At 39.2% G+C, this 14,678-nt stretch overlaps 1 protein-coding gene across 45 annotated transcripts in view; it reads left to right on the top strand.

Annotated features, from left to right (window-relative positions):
- The window catches only part of TTN (titin), a 285,370-nt gene that overhangs the window by 23,117 nt on the left and 247,575 nt on the right, over window positions 1-14,678 (top strand). For all 45 annotated transcript variants that reach the window (XM_059928202.1, XM_059928193.1, XM_059928195.1 and 42 more), the window contains 21 exons: window positions 67-132; window positions 846-1,104; window positions 1,321-1,381; window positions 1,495-1,710; window positions 2,651-2,793; window positions 4,041-4,246; window positions 4,798-5,031; window positions 5,142-5,386; window positions 6,217-6,488; window positions 6,606-6,770; window positions 6,871-7,039; window positions 7,147-8,837; window positions 8,981-9,262; window positions 9,833-10,099; window positions 10,197-10,469; window positions 10,571-10,834; window positions 10,928-11,188; window positions 12,837-13,097; window positions 13,638-13,901; window positions 13,994-14,254; window positions 14,376-14,636. In XM_059928202.1, coding sequence (XP_059784185.1) covers window positions 67-132; window positions 846-1,104; window positions 1,321-1,381; window positions 1,495-1,710; window positions 2,651-2,793; window positions 4,041-4,246; window positions 4,798-5,031; window positions 5,142-5,386; window positions 6,217-6,488; window positions 6,606-6,770; window positions 6,871-7,039; window positions 7,147-8,837; window positions 8,981-9,262; window positions 9,833-10,099; window positions 10,197-10,469; window positions 10,571-10,834; window positions 10,928-11,188; window positions 12,837-13,097; window positions 13,638-13,901; window positions 13,994-14,254; window positions 14,376-14,636 — 6,121 coding nt within the window. The remainder of the gene's footprint in view (window positions 1-66; window positions 133-845; window positions 1,105-1,320; window positions 1,382-1,494; window positions 1,711-2,650; window positions 2,794-4,040; window positions 4,247-4,797; window positions 5,032-5,141; window positions 5,387-6,216; window positions 6,489-6,605; window positions 6,771-6,870; window positions 7,040-7,146; window positions 8,838-8,980; window positions 9,263-9,832; window positions 10,100-10,196; window positions 10,470-10,570; window positions 10,835-10,927; window positions 11,189-12,836; window positions 13,098-13,637; window positions 13,902-13,993; window positions 14,255-14,375; window positions 14,637-14,678) is intronic.

Below are 14,678 nucleotides of genomic sequence, written 5' to 3'. Positions count from 1 at the left end.
CTAAGAGCTTTTGAGGCTTCCCCTAATTTCCTGAGCATTTTGTAACATCCTTTGTAAAAATTGCAGGTAACAGAAACAGCGAGAATACCTGCGCCTGTTGAAATCCCTGTTACTCCACCAACTTTAGTCTCGGTGAGTAAAGTTGATTGTGTTGGATCATATGCATGTCTGATCAAATAATTTTCATATATGCAAAGATCAGTTTCTCAAACTGGAAAATGCCATGAGTGCATTTACAAGTACTAATTTTAAGACCACATACTATTTGGCAAGGAAAGGGGGAATTCTGTGTGACAGCCATCAGTCATGTATTCAACAGATTTAATGAGTTTCTGTTATGCGTACGGCATATCGCAAGACCAATCTGGCCCTCTTTGAAATCTTTGTCTTACTATCAGAGAAGATGTATGTAAATAAGCGTAATAAAATGTAGAAGGTGATAAGCACTTCAACAGAGGGAGCGACCGGAGGAGAGCTAGATTACTTCCAATTGAAGGTAGCATGGAAAGCTTTGCTGAAGAGGCAGCATCTGCTGCTGAGCCTTCAAGCTTCGTTAGGATTTGAATATGTGCAAAAAACAGAGGTTACAAAGTTGCCCCATTATATGGCATTAATACAGTTCTACCCTATGAACCTGGAAAGGCCCTTACATTTATTTCAGATTTGGGATATTCCAATTTCCAAGGGAGTTTCTCTACTAATATTTCTAGAGTCTTGATCTTAAGAAAGTATTTTATGACAATTAGAGTGTGCAAGGTCAAACCTCCCCCACATTTGTTACAGCACATAGAGATGATTCATGAATATGCACACGCATCAATACTTCCTTTTTCTTCTCTCTTTAGGGCTTAAGGAACGTGAATGTTATTGAAGGTGAATCTGTCACCTTCGAGTGCCACATCTCTGGATACCCATCCCCAAAAGTGACATGGTACAGGGAAGACTACCAGATAGAAAGCTCCATTGATTTCCAGATAACCTTCCAGAGTGGAATTGCTCGTCTCATGATTCGTGAAGCCTTTGCAGAAGACAGTGGGCGATTTACTTGCAGTGCTGTGAACGAGGCTGGGACCGTCAGCACATCCTGCTATCTAGCTGTGCAAGGTCAGTGGCCACACCCCCACCAACCTTCCACGCATGCCATCACTGTCGCCTGACACTTCTTTTCACCATATGGTGTCTGCACACCTTGCAATGGAGCGCCCTTTTGGAATTGAGGGGTTGATTATGGGGTCAACTTAACTGTGATGCTAAGGAGAGGTCACTAATGAAACAAACTAAACACCTGACTTAACAAGAGAAACTTCTGTCTTCTTCTAGTGTCAGAAGAGTTTGAAAAGGAAACAGCTGTGGCTGAGAAAATTACCACAGAAGAGAAACGGTAACACGTTTTTTTGCTAATGAGTTTTGTTGTAGTACCGTTTTGCTTTTTCAGTCCTTTCGTATTGGCAAATTGCAGTCCAGAAGCTAATATGAAGGGAATTCTCTTTCCAGCTTTGTCGAATCAAGGGATGTGATAATGACAGATACTAGCATCACAGAGGAACCAGCAGGGCCTGGAGAACCTGCCGCTCCTTTCTTTATTACAAAACCAGTGGTACAGAAACTGGTAGAAGGTGGGAGCGTTGTATTTGAATGCCAGGTTGACGGCAACCCAAAGCCCCACGTCTACTGGAAGAAGTCTGGTGTTCCTCTAACCACTGGATACAGGTATTTTGATGGCTGAATGATAGAGTTCTCTGTGATTTGTCTGATATGTATATGAAGCCAAGAGAGAAGTAGAATTTACCTACCCCACCATCCCTCAAAGGTAGGCTCTTTTGTCATGGAGCCTTCATAGTGTGCTTTGAGGTATCTTCATGTTTTCATACGAAGTCTTATTGAGGAACAAAGCTATGTGACAAAAGTGGATGGAAGATACATTTCTTTATATTCTATTTTTTTTTTTATATTCTATTTTGATTCACTTATAGTGCTAGTGAAATGGAGAAAATGGTGTGGATTTTTACACACACAACATATTCTTCTAGAAGGGATTGGAAAACAACTTTCAATAAAAATGCTTAGTAATTAAGCCACTAAAAGATAAAAGAAAAAGGGTCACGTAATGAAGAAGAAAGCTAGTTATACATGAAAATCTATGCTAATAAATTTGCTGCAATTGAATATAAAATTTAGCTTTGAATTTCCTGCAACTTAAACAATCTAAAAATGTAGCCATCGTATCTTGAGAAGAAATATAGTGTACCAAAGGCTTAATATTGAAATGTTTAAAGGAATTTATTTTGATTATTCATTTGATCTTCACATAAAACAATGAACAAAATAATGAGCGAAGAGAAATACCTAAGTGTTTAAATGGCCTCATCATTTGCTAACATAAACACTGAAGCCCCTTATTTCCGTACAGTTGATTCTAGTAGTATTATAGTCTATTATTTATTTTAAAGAATATATTACTATTATTTAAAATGAAAATTTTAACTTGCTTGGCCCGCATTACTCGTGCTCATGCATTTTCCTCAATTTTCAGCAATCTTATATTCTATGGTGGAGCTTAGTCCCATGTTTAGGATCATTGAATTTTATACCACAGATCCGCATAAGGGTTACTTGTGGCTGAATTTTTTGTTTGTTCATTTCCATAAAGATACAAAGTGAGTTACAACAAACAAACAGGCGAGTGCAAACTGGTGATTTCGATGACGTTTGCCGATGATGCTGGAGAATACACTATTGTTATTCGTAATAAGCATGGAGAAACTTCTGCATCTGCCTCCTTGCTTGAAGAAGGTGAGTGCAATTCTAAGTGGTTCCATGTGCACGATAAGAATGGAAATGCAGGGAAGTAGCAGTGCCGTGTGATTGTCAAAAGGCCTGTTGCTATATCCTGGTTCTGATACTGGCTGTGTCCCCATCTGACCCATCTCTTGGCCTCAGCGGTATAGGAAATGTTTTAGATCACACAGCCTCCAAAGCCATACCAGTGCTAAACTTCGAAGGTTCTAACAATAGTTTCTTTTCGGTACATTTATTTCTAAGCATATAATGCCTTTGAAAATGCAGGGATTCTAAATCCAGTTGCCTTCCAGATCCAGACAGATATTAGTGATCACAAGGCACAGTGGCAAACTGGAGAGAGTATACGCCCTGCCTCAAGGGGGCAGTAGCTCCCCAGCTCCAGTACGTTGTTGCCAGGCACGCAGTACCAGGCTCAGTGTTGCTAGAGCTTCCGATGTTTTTTTTTTTTTAACATCTTTATTGGAGTATAATTGCTTTACAATGGTGTGTTAGTTTCTGCTGTATAACAAAGTGAATCAGCTATACATATACATACATCCCCATATCTCCTCCCTCTTGCGTCTCCCTCCCACCCTCCCTATCCCACCCCTCTAGGTGGTCACAAAGCACCGAGCTGATCTCCCTGTGCTATGCGCCTGCTTCCCACTAGCTATCTACTTTACATTTACATTTGGTAGCGTATATATGTCCATGCCATGGAGCTTCTGATGTTTTAAAGAAAAGCTAGAAATCAGGATTTTCAATATTTATAAGTAATTTGAAAAAAAAAGTGTAATAACATTTAGGTTAAACAAAATGTATCTGTGGGTCTCCGTTATCTTTGCCTAGATGTTCGCATTTATAGTGGACCATCCACGTTCTGTCTCATTTGAGCTGCACAAAACTCCTTAGGGTTAGGATATTATCCCCATTTGGCAAAGCACTCAAGACCCAGGAAGATAAATGAATTGCCAAAAGCCACATGGCAAATTAGGAAGACCTCTAGGGTTGATCCCCAAAGGACTGACTACTAGTGTAAAATTCTTTCTACAATAGTAGTGGCTGCCTTGACTTGCTAACATAAGTTTGGGTTTGAAATTCAATCTAATTAGTCTATATTGAGCACTTTGATAGTAAAATTTGGCAGATCTGGCTTTTGGTTATCAACTTTCCGTGGTGTAGGACTTGCTTGAATGAACAGTGGCATGAAGGCTTTTTCATAAGAACATTAAAAATTAACTTATGTTCTTAACTCCTAGCTGATTATGAGTCACTGATGAAGTCCCAGCAAGAAATGCTTTACCAGACACAAATGACTGCATTTGTGCAAGAACCTAAAGTTGGAGAAATAGCACCTGGATATGTATACTCTGAATATGAAAAAGAGTATGAAAAAGAACAAGCCTTAATTAGGAAGAAAATGGCCAAAGATACTGTAATGGTCAGAACTTTTGTGGAAGACCAGGTGAGTATAACAATAATGACCAAGTAAATCACTTCATACATTATACTTTCCTCCCACAATGCCCCTCTTTTTGTTTGATATTTTCATTTTCAAGTGATAGGTCAGGGTTAGACTGTTATAAACATGTCCAGGTTCACTGCTGACGAGGTTCCTTAATCTTCATAACATGTTGCACTATGACTTTAGAAATTGGAATTACATATAAGCAGGAAAAACAAATACTAGCACAACCAAGTTCATTACTGCCAACATTTTTTCATCAGTAGGATGAACATCGCATATATTACCCATACTCTTAGAATGTCATTGACCCAAGACACCACAGCATGAACTGACAAAGATGACTGGAATGCAGATTAAAAACAAAACAAACAATGACCCATCTAATTCTCACTGAAAAACAAACAAAAAAGCAAAAACAAAAGCCTTCTAGATTTTTCTTCCAGTTAAAAATTTTAATCAAACCTTATCTATGAAATGAATACTCTTAAGGAATTTCTGTCAGTCGGCATATATCTTTTTAATAAAATGTCATCTTTTTCACTGCGTAGGAATTCCATATTTCTTCCTTTGAAGAGAGACTTATTAAAGAAATTGAATACAGAATAATAAAGACTACATTAGAAGAACTTCTTGAAGAAGACGGAGAAGAAAAGATGGCAGTTGACATTTCTGAATCTGAAGCTGTTGAAGCAGGATTTGATTTAAGAGTCAAGAATTACAGAATTCTTGAAGGGATGGGTGTTACTTTTCATTGCAAGATGTCTGGGTATCCATTACCCAAGGTAAAATATAAACATTGATCATACCTCCATGCTACAATAAAGACATAAATAGGTTACAGTATAACCATTTTATCTAAATTTTATTGACATATGCATGATATTATTTGCAGATTGCATGGTACAAAGATGGCAAGCGCATCAGACATGGAGAGAGATACCATATGGACTTTCTACAAGATGGCAGAGCTAGTCTGCGCATACCTGTTGTTCTTCCGGAAGATGAAGGCATCTATACCGCGTTTGCCAGCAATATTAAAGGAAATGCAATTTGCTCAGGGAAATTGTATGTGGAGCCCGCTGCACCACTTAGTGCTCCGACTTACATACCCACACCAGAGCCAGTCAGCAGAATCAGGTAGACTCGTGATAATTTGTGTTGACTAGTATTGAAATTGTTTAAAACACCAAATATCTCTGTAGCAAATTGCTATTGTGTGGCAGAAAAAATTGAAGGCTGAGATAGCACAGAAATTTGCCATTCGCAATGCCGGCAGTTGCCCAGTTTTTATTTCTTGTCCCTATGTAAGCTGAGAAAAGCATTTTCATTGTGGAGCATATTATTTATTTTGCCAGTGCTGTAGCTAACATAATGAAAGCTATAAAGGTTTATTTGACATCAGATTTTACATATGTTACCCTAATTTATACAACAACCTTGCCATGGGAGGATTATCATTGCTATTTTGGAAGTGGGAACACTGAGCTTCCATGACCCCGTGAAAATTGCTTTAGTTCACCCTGCCTGTGTGGTGGTGTCAGCACTTGAAATCCAATCCAAGCCAATCAGGCTGCAGTGTATAGATGGAGTTTGGGATTTTTTCAAATATAATTTCTATGTTTTTCCTCTTCTGAGATAACGAAGTATATGTTTCTTTTTCCATAAATGTATTCATGTGGTTGTTTAAGCAACCAGCATTTACTGAAATATTTTGGTAGTTGAACCAAAAAGGTTCGGTAACTAATTAAACCCAGTGGTGAGGGAGAGACAGCATTAAGGACCATTCTAAATGAACAGCATAGCTTTGGGGGCAATAATAATGTATTCCTTTTTGGATCCCAGCAAGTTTGAGGTACCTTTAAACACGTACACAAAGTAAATTCTAAAATAACATTAAGAAAGAGCTTTGTCTTGCTGAGTTTTCTCTATGCCTCATGAAAATATTCTGCTTTGCCCTTTTTTTTCAGATCCATCTCTCCACGTTCAGTGAGCAGATCTCCGATACGCATGTCCCCTGCACGGATGTCGCCTGCACGGATGTCCCCTCTACGGATGTCCCCTGCACGGATGTCCCCTGGACGTAGGCTGGAGGAAACAGATGAGTCACAGCTTGAGAGACTGTATAAGCCAGTCTTTGTGTTGAAACCTACTTCTTTCAATTGTTTAGAAGGACAGACTGCCAGATTTGACTTAAAGGTCGTGGGTCGACCTATGCCAGAGACCTTCTGGTTTCATGACGGTAAGTATAAGTTTTTGCTCATAAATCATTAAACACAAAAATAAGCTTATATGTATGTCTAACAATTTAACAATAACTATTTTAACATGTTTTCTTTTTTACTCAATTTTTTTACAGGTCAGCAAATTGTCAATGACTATACCCATAAAGTAGTCATTAAAGAAGATGGTACCCAATCACTAATTATTGTCCCTGCAACACCCAGTGATTCTGGAGAATGGACTGTGGTTGCCCAAAACAGGGCAGGAAAATCATCAATTTCAGTGATTTTAACCGTGGAAGGTATTTGCTCTGAAGATTAAAAAAGAAATTACCTTATCACTTGGGTTATAAACAGGTAGTTCAGCCCTACTCACTCAGAGTCATGACCTTTCTCTTTCAGCTGTGGAACATCAGGTAAAACCAGTGTTTGTGGAAAAACTGAAAAATCTCAACATAAAGGAAGGTTCCCGACTTGAAATGAAAGTCAGAGCTATGGGTAACCCCAACCCTGACATTGTATGGTTGAAAAACAGTGAGATCATTGTACCTCATAAATATCCCAAAATCAGGTAAGTTTGCTTGAAAAATAATAAAACTAAGCTCATTACACAAATCCAATAACCAAGGAAGCCACAACTACTTCTGTACTGATGATTAATTTTCCCACTTTTAATAGAATTGAAGGAACCAAGGGAGAAGCTGCCCTTAAAATTGACTCCACTGTCAGCCAAGACTCTGCCTGGTACACTGCAACTGCCATTAATAAGGCTGGCCGAGACACTACAAGATGCAAAGTAAATGTTGAAGTTGAGTTTGCAGAGCCTGAGCCAGAGAGAAAATTAGTCATCCCACGAGGGACATATAGAGCAAAGGAGATTGCAGCCCCAGAACTAGAGCCCCTCCATTTGCGATATGGTCAAGAGCAATGGGAAGAGGGTGACCTCTATGACAAAGAGAAACAACAGAAACCATTTTTCAAGAAAAAACTCACTTCCTTAAGACTCAAGCGCTTTGGGCCTGCCCACTTTGAATGCAGGCTAACACCAATTGGTGACCCAACGATGGTGGTGGAATGGCTCCATGATGGAAAGCCACTGGAAGCTGCCAACAGGCTCCGTATGATCAATGAATTTGGGTATTGCAGCCTTGATTATGGAGTTGCATATTCCAGAGACAGTGGTATCATTACTTGCAGAGCTACTAACAAATATGGAACAGATCATACATCTGCTACCCTTATTGTCAAAGATGAGAAGAGTCTCGTGGAAGAATCTCAATTGCCTGAGGGGAGGAAAGGCTTACAGAGAATTGAAGAATTAGAGCGGATGGCTCATGAAGGTGTTACAAGTGTGACAACCGATCAAAAAGAGAAGCAAAAGCCAGACATCGTCTTGTTCCCAGAGCCAGCAAGAGTACTTGAAGGGGAGACCGCCAGATTCCGTTGCCGAGTGACAGGCTACCCTCAGCCCAAAGTCAACTGGTACCTCAATGGGCAGCTCATCCGCAAAAGCAAAAGATTCAGAGTTCGCTATGATGGCATTCATTATCTGGACATCGTGGACTGCAAATCATATGATACAGGTGAAGTCAAGGTCACTGCAGAAAACCCTGAAGGTGTGATAGAGCATAAAGTGAAGCTTGAGATCCAACAGAGGGAAGATTTTAGGTCTGTCCTTAGGCGAGCCCCTGAGCCAAAGCCTGAGTTTCACGTACATGAACCTGGAAAACTTCAGTTCGAAGTACAAAAGGTAGACAGACCTGCTGACACCACTGAAACTAAGGAAATTGTGAGGTTGAAAAGGGCTGAAAGAATTGCCCATGAAAAAGTGTCTGAAGAGTCAGAAGAGCTGCGTAGTAAGTTCAAGCGCAGGACTGAGGAAGGCTATTATGAAGCCATTACTGCTGTGGAGCTCAAGTCTCGTAAGAAGGATGAATCCTATGAAGAACTTCTAAGGAAGACAAAAGATGAACTTCTCCACTGGACCAAAGAGTTAACTGAAGAGGAGAAGAAAGCCCTTGCTGAAGAAGGCAAAATCACTATTCCAACTTTTAAACCTGATAAAATTGAACTAAGTCCTAGCATGGAGGCTCCTAAGATCTTTGAAAGAATCCAAAGCCAAACAGTGGACCACGGATCTGATGTACACTTCCGGGTCAGAGTGGTGGGGAAACCAGATCCTGAATGTGAGTGGTACAAAAACGGTGTAAAGATTGAGCGCTCTGACCGAATCTACTGGTACTGGCCTGAAGACAATGTTTGTGAGCTGGTCATAAGAGATGTGACGGCTGAGGACTCTGCCAGCATCATGGTAAAAGCCATCAATATAGCTGGGGAAACCTCAAGTCACGCATTCTTACTCGTCCAGGGTAATTTGAATTTCTTTCATTTGATGGATCTGTTTCTATTTATCCATGAATATCCAGTAGTGTATTTCTTTTTATTTTCTTTTCCCATTATCCAAATTGTGAATTTAATTTAATGTGCTTTTTTTTTCTCCTTTTTCTTATAGCCAAGCAATTGATCACTTTCACACAGGAATTACAAGATGTTGTTGCTAAGGAAAAAGACACCATGGCAACATTTGAATGTGAAACCTCAGAGCCATTTGTCAAAGTGAAATGGTATAAGGATGGCGTGGAGGTTCACACGGGAGATAAATATAGGATGCTCTCTGACAGGAAAGTTCACTTCCTCTCCGTCCTGACAGTCGACACATCTGATGCTGAAGACTATAGCTGTGTACTTGCGGAAGATGAAAACGTAAAAACAACGGCTAAACTTATTGTCGAAGGTAGTAAATAATGATTTCATTCCTAAGTTTTAAAGTCACCCTTAGTATGTGATAAAATTAGCTATGCAATTTTCACTTCATAAAACGAATTACTTGGGAATTAAATATAAGCTCCATAGCAAGACTCATGAATTTATACTGGTAATTAAGAATATTGACAATTTGGATTTTGTATTTTTTATTTTTTTGGCCACACTGTGCAGCATGTGGGATCTTAGTTCCCCGACCGGGGATCGAACCCACACCCTTGGCAGTGAAAGCGCTGAGTCCTAACCACTGGACCACCAGGGAATTCCTGACAATTTGGACTTTGAAAAGCAAGGTCATTCTGATACCTTGCTTTTAAATTTTTTATTGAAATATAATTCTGTGCTTTAAAAATAATTTTTAAATTAAAGTAACTCCTTTTAATTGACAATTTATTTCTCAGTCCAGCAGTTAGATATTAAGAATATTCCTGATAGTATGGGGTGGGGGGCGGGATAAGAGATTTACAAGGAATTTTCTCTATCCTAAGTCTAGATGCATAACTCTCCAGGGAAATTAACTTCTCCTTCTCTTATGCCTCAGGTGCAGTCATTGAGTTTGTGAAAGAACTTCAGGACATAGAAGTTCCAGAATCATTTTCAGGAGAGTTAGAGTGCATTATAACCCCGGAAAATATAGAAGGCAAATGGTATCATAATGATGTGGAGCTTAAATCCAATGGCAAGTACACAATTACATCTCGCCGTGGACGTCAGAACCTCACAGTCAAGGATGTGACCAAAGAGGACCAGGGAGAATACAGCTTTGTTGTCGACGGGAAAAAGACAACCTGTAAACTAAAGATGAAACGTAAGCCTTCCCCTTCCTGTCAGCCTGCAGTGAGCATCGCTATGGCTTATTGATAATAAATAATCATAACATTCTTTTTTCTCCCCATATTTCACAGCCCGCCCCGTTGCTATCCTACAAGGACTCAGTGATCAAAAAGTCTGCGAGGGTGACATTGTTCAGCTTGAAGTTAAAGTCTCCTTAGAGAATGTGGATGGTGTCTGGATGAAGGATGGCGAAGAAGTGCAGCCGGGCGACAGGGTTCACATTGTGATAGACAAGCAGTCACACATGCTGCTTATTGAAGACATGACTAAGGAGGATGCTGGACATTACTCCTTCACCATTCCTGCCCTTGGACTGTCAACCAGTGGGCGCGTCTCTGTCTACAGTGAGTGCGACTTACATAGTCTTGTTGTATGCTGTCAAGTGAGCACACGTTTCCAACAAAATTTGTATTCACAATTCCTTTGTGTGTGTGTGGTTTTGCAGGTGTTGATGTGATAACACCTCTAAAAGACATTAACGTGCTTGAGGGCACCAAGGCTGTGCTCGAATGTAAGGTCTCAGTCCCTGATGTGACTTCTGTTAAGTGGTACTTAAATGATGAACAAATCAAGCCTGATGATCGCGTGCATGCCATTGTCAAAGGCACTAAGCAGCGACTTGTGATTAACCGGACCTATGCTTCAGATGAAGGTCCTTACAAGCTGATGGTTGGCAGAGTTGAAACCAGCTGTGATCTTTCTGTAGAAAGTAAGAATTTTTCCATGTCACTTAGTATTATTTTAAGCATTCTTTTTTCCCAGTATAATAGTAACCAAGTGATTATTTTATTTTTCCCCCCAGAAATTAAAATTATCAGAGGTCTTCATGACCTTACCTGTACAGAGACCCAAAATGTGGTCTTGGAAGTTGAACTGTCCCACTCAGGAATTGATGTCTTGTGGAATTTTAAGGACAAGGAAATCAAACCCAGTTCTAAATATAAAATTGAAGCTCATGGAAAAATATATAAGTTGACGGTTCTAAATATGATGAAAGACGATGAAGGGGAATATACATTTTATGCTGGAGAAAATATGACATCTGGAAAACTTATCGTGGCAGGTTAGTACATTTATCATTTAACCTAAGTTCTTATGTAGGGCAGTTGTTTTAACTTAAGAAATCATTGCCCATTTCCTCCCAAATTCCCACCAGTTTCCCACTTCCTTGCCTCTGCTTATGCTGTTCTCAAAACCAATAATACCCTTGACACTATTCCCATCAGCCTAAATTCCAAATGTTCTTCCAGGAAGTCGTAGTTCAAATGCCATCTCCTCTGTGAAGCCTTCCTTGATCTTCCCATTTGTAGAAGATCTTAACCCTTCAACCTCAGGATCACTTTATGTGTGTTTCTTTCATGACCCTGACTCATATACTTGTTTTATTCCCTGTTTCTTCTTCCCACACCTGAGTAGATGCTCCCCAAATGTGGAATTGCTTCCTTCTCATCTTTGTATAGTCCAATACATTGCACATGATAGATTGATGAGTTGACGTTTGGACTGAGTTTTATTTAAACTCTCCTACTGTAAAGATGTATTTCTTTTTTTTATTGCTCTTGTTTCATTCACTTTTGTTTTCTTTGTTCCCTTCATACTTTATAATGAACCCAATGAATATTTTAAAAATATACCTCAATGTATGTGTCTGTGTGTCTCTTGTGAAATGAAGTAGACCATTCTCAGCAGAAGCCACCAGCTTAAAAATGAAGAATCAAAAGTCTAAACCAACTGTCAAGAAAAAACTAGGCATCATCATTAATTTGTTTGGTACATAACAATTTAGGTTTTGAGGAGATTAAATTGTGCAATCCATGGTATATAAGCAAGTCAAATGGGAATAGTGTCTTCTTTGGTATGAAAATTTCATGGTTTATACTTTATTACATTATAAGATTTCCTCAAAGATTTGACCATGAAAAAAACTTCTGAAACAGAATTTTAGATTCTGCACTTTGATATGTTTAATATAAATGACATGTTTTTAGATGTGTGGAAACAAGAAAAAACTATGAGCCTCTATGTGATTTCACCCAACATTTTTAAAGTACCTGCCATTGACCAGAGGCTGCTAGGAACTCAGGATACAAAAATGAATACAGCATGATATTTTTTTTGAGGAATTCACAATATAGAGAGGGACAGATACATTAGCAACTAACTTGATGAAGGAGTAATTATTTCTGCCAGTGGATGATGGCACTGGAGGCAATGGGGGAAAACTTTGTAGAAGAGATGACATTTGTCAAAACAGTGATTTTTAGTATATAGGAATCCCTAATCTTCTAGAAACATTGATGACTATACATTTTGTTCAGCAAAATTTTTTCCAGTCAGATATTAGGTGTATTTTCAGGAAATCATCCTTAGAAGACTAAGCAGAATGCTTTTGAGGAAGGAACTGAGTTACGGGCCGTCCATGAGGTGTGCTTCACATTAAGGTTCTCAGAGTTCTGTATAACTTAACAGTTGCTTTTCCTTTGCAAAACCTTTCTGATTCCAGTAGTTTCCCTGGTTATCAGTGATACATACTTAGAATGAGGGGTTTCTGTGATACCTTCTTAAAGTGCGTGAAAATAATTTTATTAGACATTTCATGATGTTCAGAATCATATTTTAAAATTTGATGTTTTATATTTAATTGTGCAAAGATTTTTCTATTGTATAAATATTTTTAAAAGACTCACACTTGTACTTCTCTTGTTCCAAAGGGGGTGCCATCTCTAAGCCACTCACGGATCAGACTGTAGCTGAATCCCAGGAAGCTGTGTTTGAATGTGAAGTTGCCAACCCAGATTCCGAAGGAGAATGGTTGAAGGATGGCAAACACCTACCACTGAGTAAAAACATCAGAAGTAAATCTGATGGCCACAAAAGGAGGCTTATCATTGCCGCCACCAAACTAGATGACATTGGAGAATACACCTACAAGGTGGCCACTTCCAAAACATCTGCCAAACTTAAAGTTGAAGGTCAGTGATATAATAACAGATTTATCCACTAAAAAATCGTATTATATTTTTGGCAGTTATTCTAAAAGTCAAATGGTATGGTCATTTTGGATGCCATAAATCCTCATTTCATAAAATCATTATAAACTCTCGAACTTTCTTTCTGAGCCATGTACCACAAGGTGCAAAATTGCTCATGAGTTTATGTGAAGAAGCCATGTCTTAGGTTCCAGCTCTGTGGAGCAGCAAATTAGATGCTCTCAGTCTGTATTCTTCTTTCACTCTTCTCCAATCCATTGATTAAGTTATTAATATACAGCTATGCAAACTACATCTCATTCAAGTATAGAAAAGACATTATACAAGGTACATTTCAAACTGGACCCCAGGTTTTCCTGAATAATCTCAGTGTCTTTTAAAAACTCTAGAGATGCTGCATAACTGCAAATTCTTTGATAACCATTCTTTTGCAAGATGACCCGGTAGCAATCTTATTTGGGACTTCTCTTGCCTGAATGGTATCATCTTTATTTTCTAAACAAATCATAAATTTGTCTTCAGCTGTCAAAATTAAGAAGACTCTGAAGAACCTCACGGTGACAGAGACGCAAGATGCTGTTTTCACTGTGGAGCTCACACACCCTAATGTAAAAGGTGTCCAGTGGATCAGAAACGGGGTTGTGCTAGAATCCAATGAGAAGTACACTGTCTCAGTCAAAGGAACAGTTTACTCTCTGAGAATTAAAAACTGTGCCGTTGCGGATGAATCTGTTTATGGCTTCAAGCTTGGAAGGCTGGGAGCCAGTGCCAGACTGCACGTTGAGAGTAAGTTGACTTAGAAACACTTTACAAGTAGCCAACTTGTGGTTACCATGAAGTTAACCATATCACTAAATGGCTTCAACTTTCCTCATTAGCCGTCAAAATCATTAAGAAGCCAAAGGATGTGACTGCCTTGGAAAATGCCACCGTTGCCTTTGAAGTTAGCGTTTCCCATGACACAGTGCCGGTGAAATGGTTCCACAAGAATGTGGAGATTAAGCCGAGTGACAAACACAGGCTGGTCTCAGAAAGGAAGGTCCACAAACTGATGCTGCAGCATATTTCCCCCTTGGACGCTGGGGAATATACAGCTGTGGTGGGGCAATTGGAATGCAAAGCGAAACTATTCGTGGAGAGTAAGTATGAGGCAGCCCCTGTGGCATTTCTAGGTGATCTCCATGTATTCATTCGTTTGTTTGCTCCATCTTTTTTTAAAAATAAAATATATTAACCGAAGTGCTCTCTGATTTTCCCAAGCATTACATATTACAAAAACCATGAAGAACATTGAGGTACCTGAGACCAAAACTGCCTCGTTTGAGTGTGAGGTCTCCCACTTCAATGTGCCTTCCATGTGGCTAAAGAATGGGGTGGAGATTGAAATGAGTGAAAAGTTCAAGATCGTGGTGCAGGGAAAACTCCACCAGCTGATCATCATGAACACCAGCACAGAGGACTCAGCGGAATACACGTTTGTCTGTGGCAATGACCAAGTCAGCGCCACTTTGAAAGTGACCCGTAAGTAAAATATATATACAAATATATATATATATATATACA

This window comes from Balaenoptera ricei, chromosome 7, assembly GCF_028023285.1.
Source record: "Balaenoptera ricei isolate mBalRic1 chromosome 7, mBalRic1.hap2, whole genome shotgun sequence".
In the NCBI taxonomy this organism is placed as follows: domain Eukaryota; kingdom Metazoa; phylum Chordata; class Mammalia; order Artiodactyla; family Balaenopteridae; genus Balaenoptera; species Balaenoptera ricei.
The sequence above is the reverse complement of the archived record's forward strand: the minus strand, read 5'-3'. Positions and strand labels throughout refer to the sequence as shown.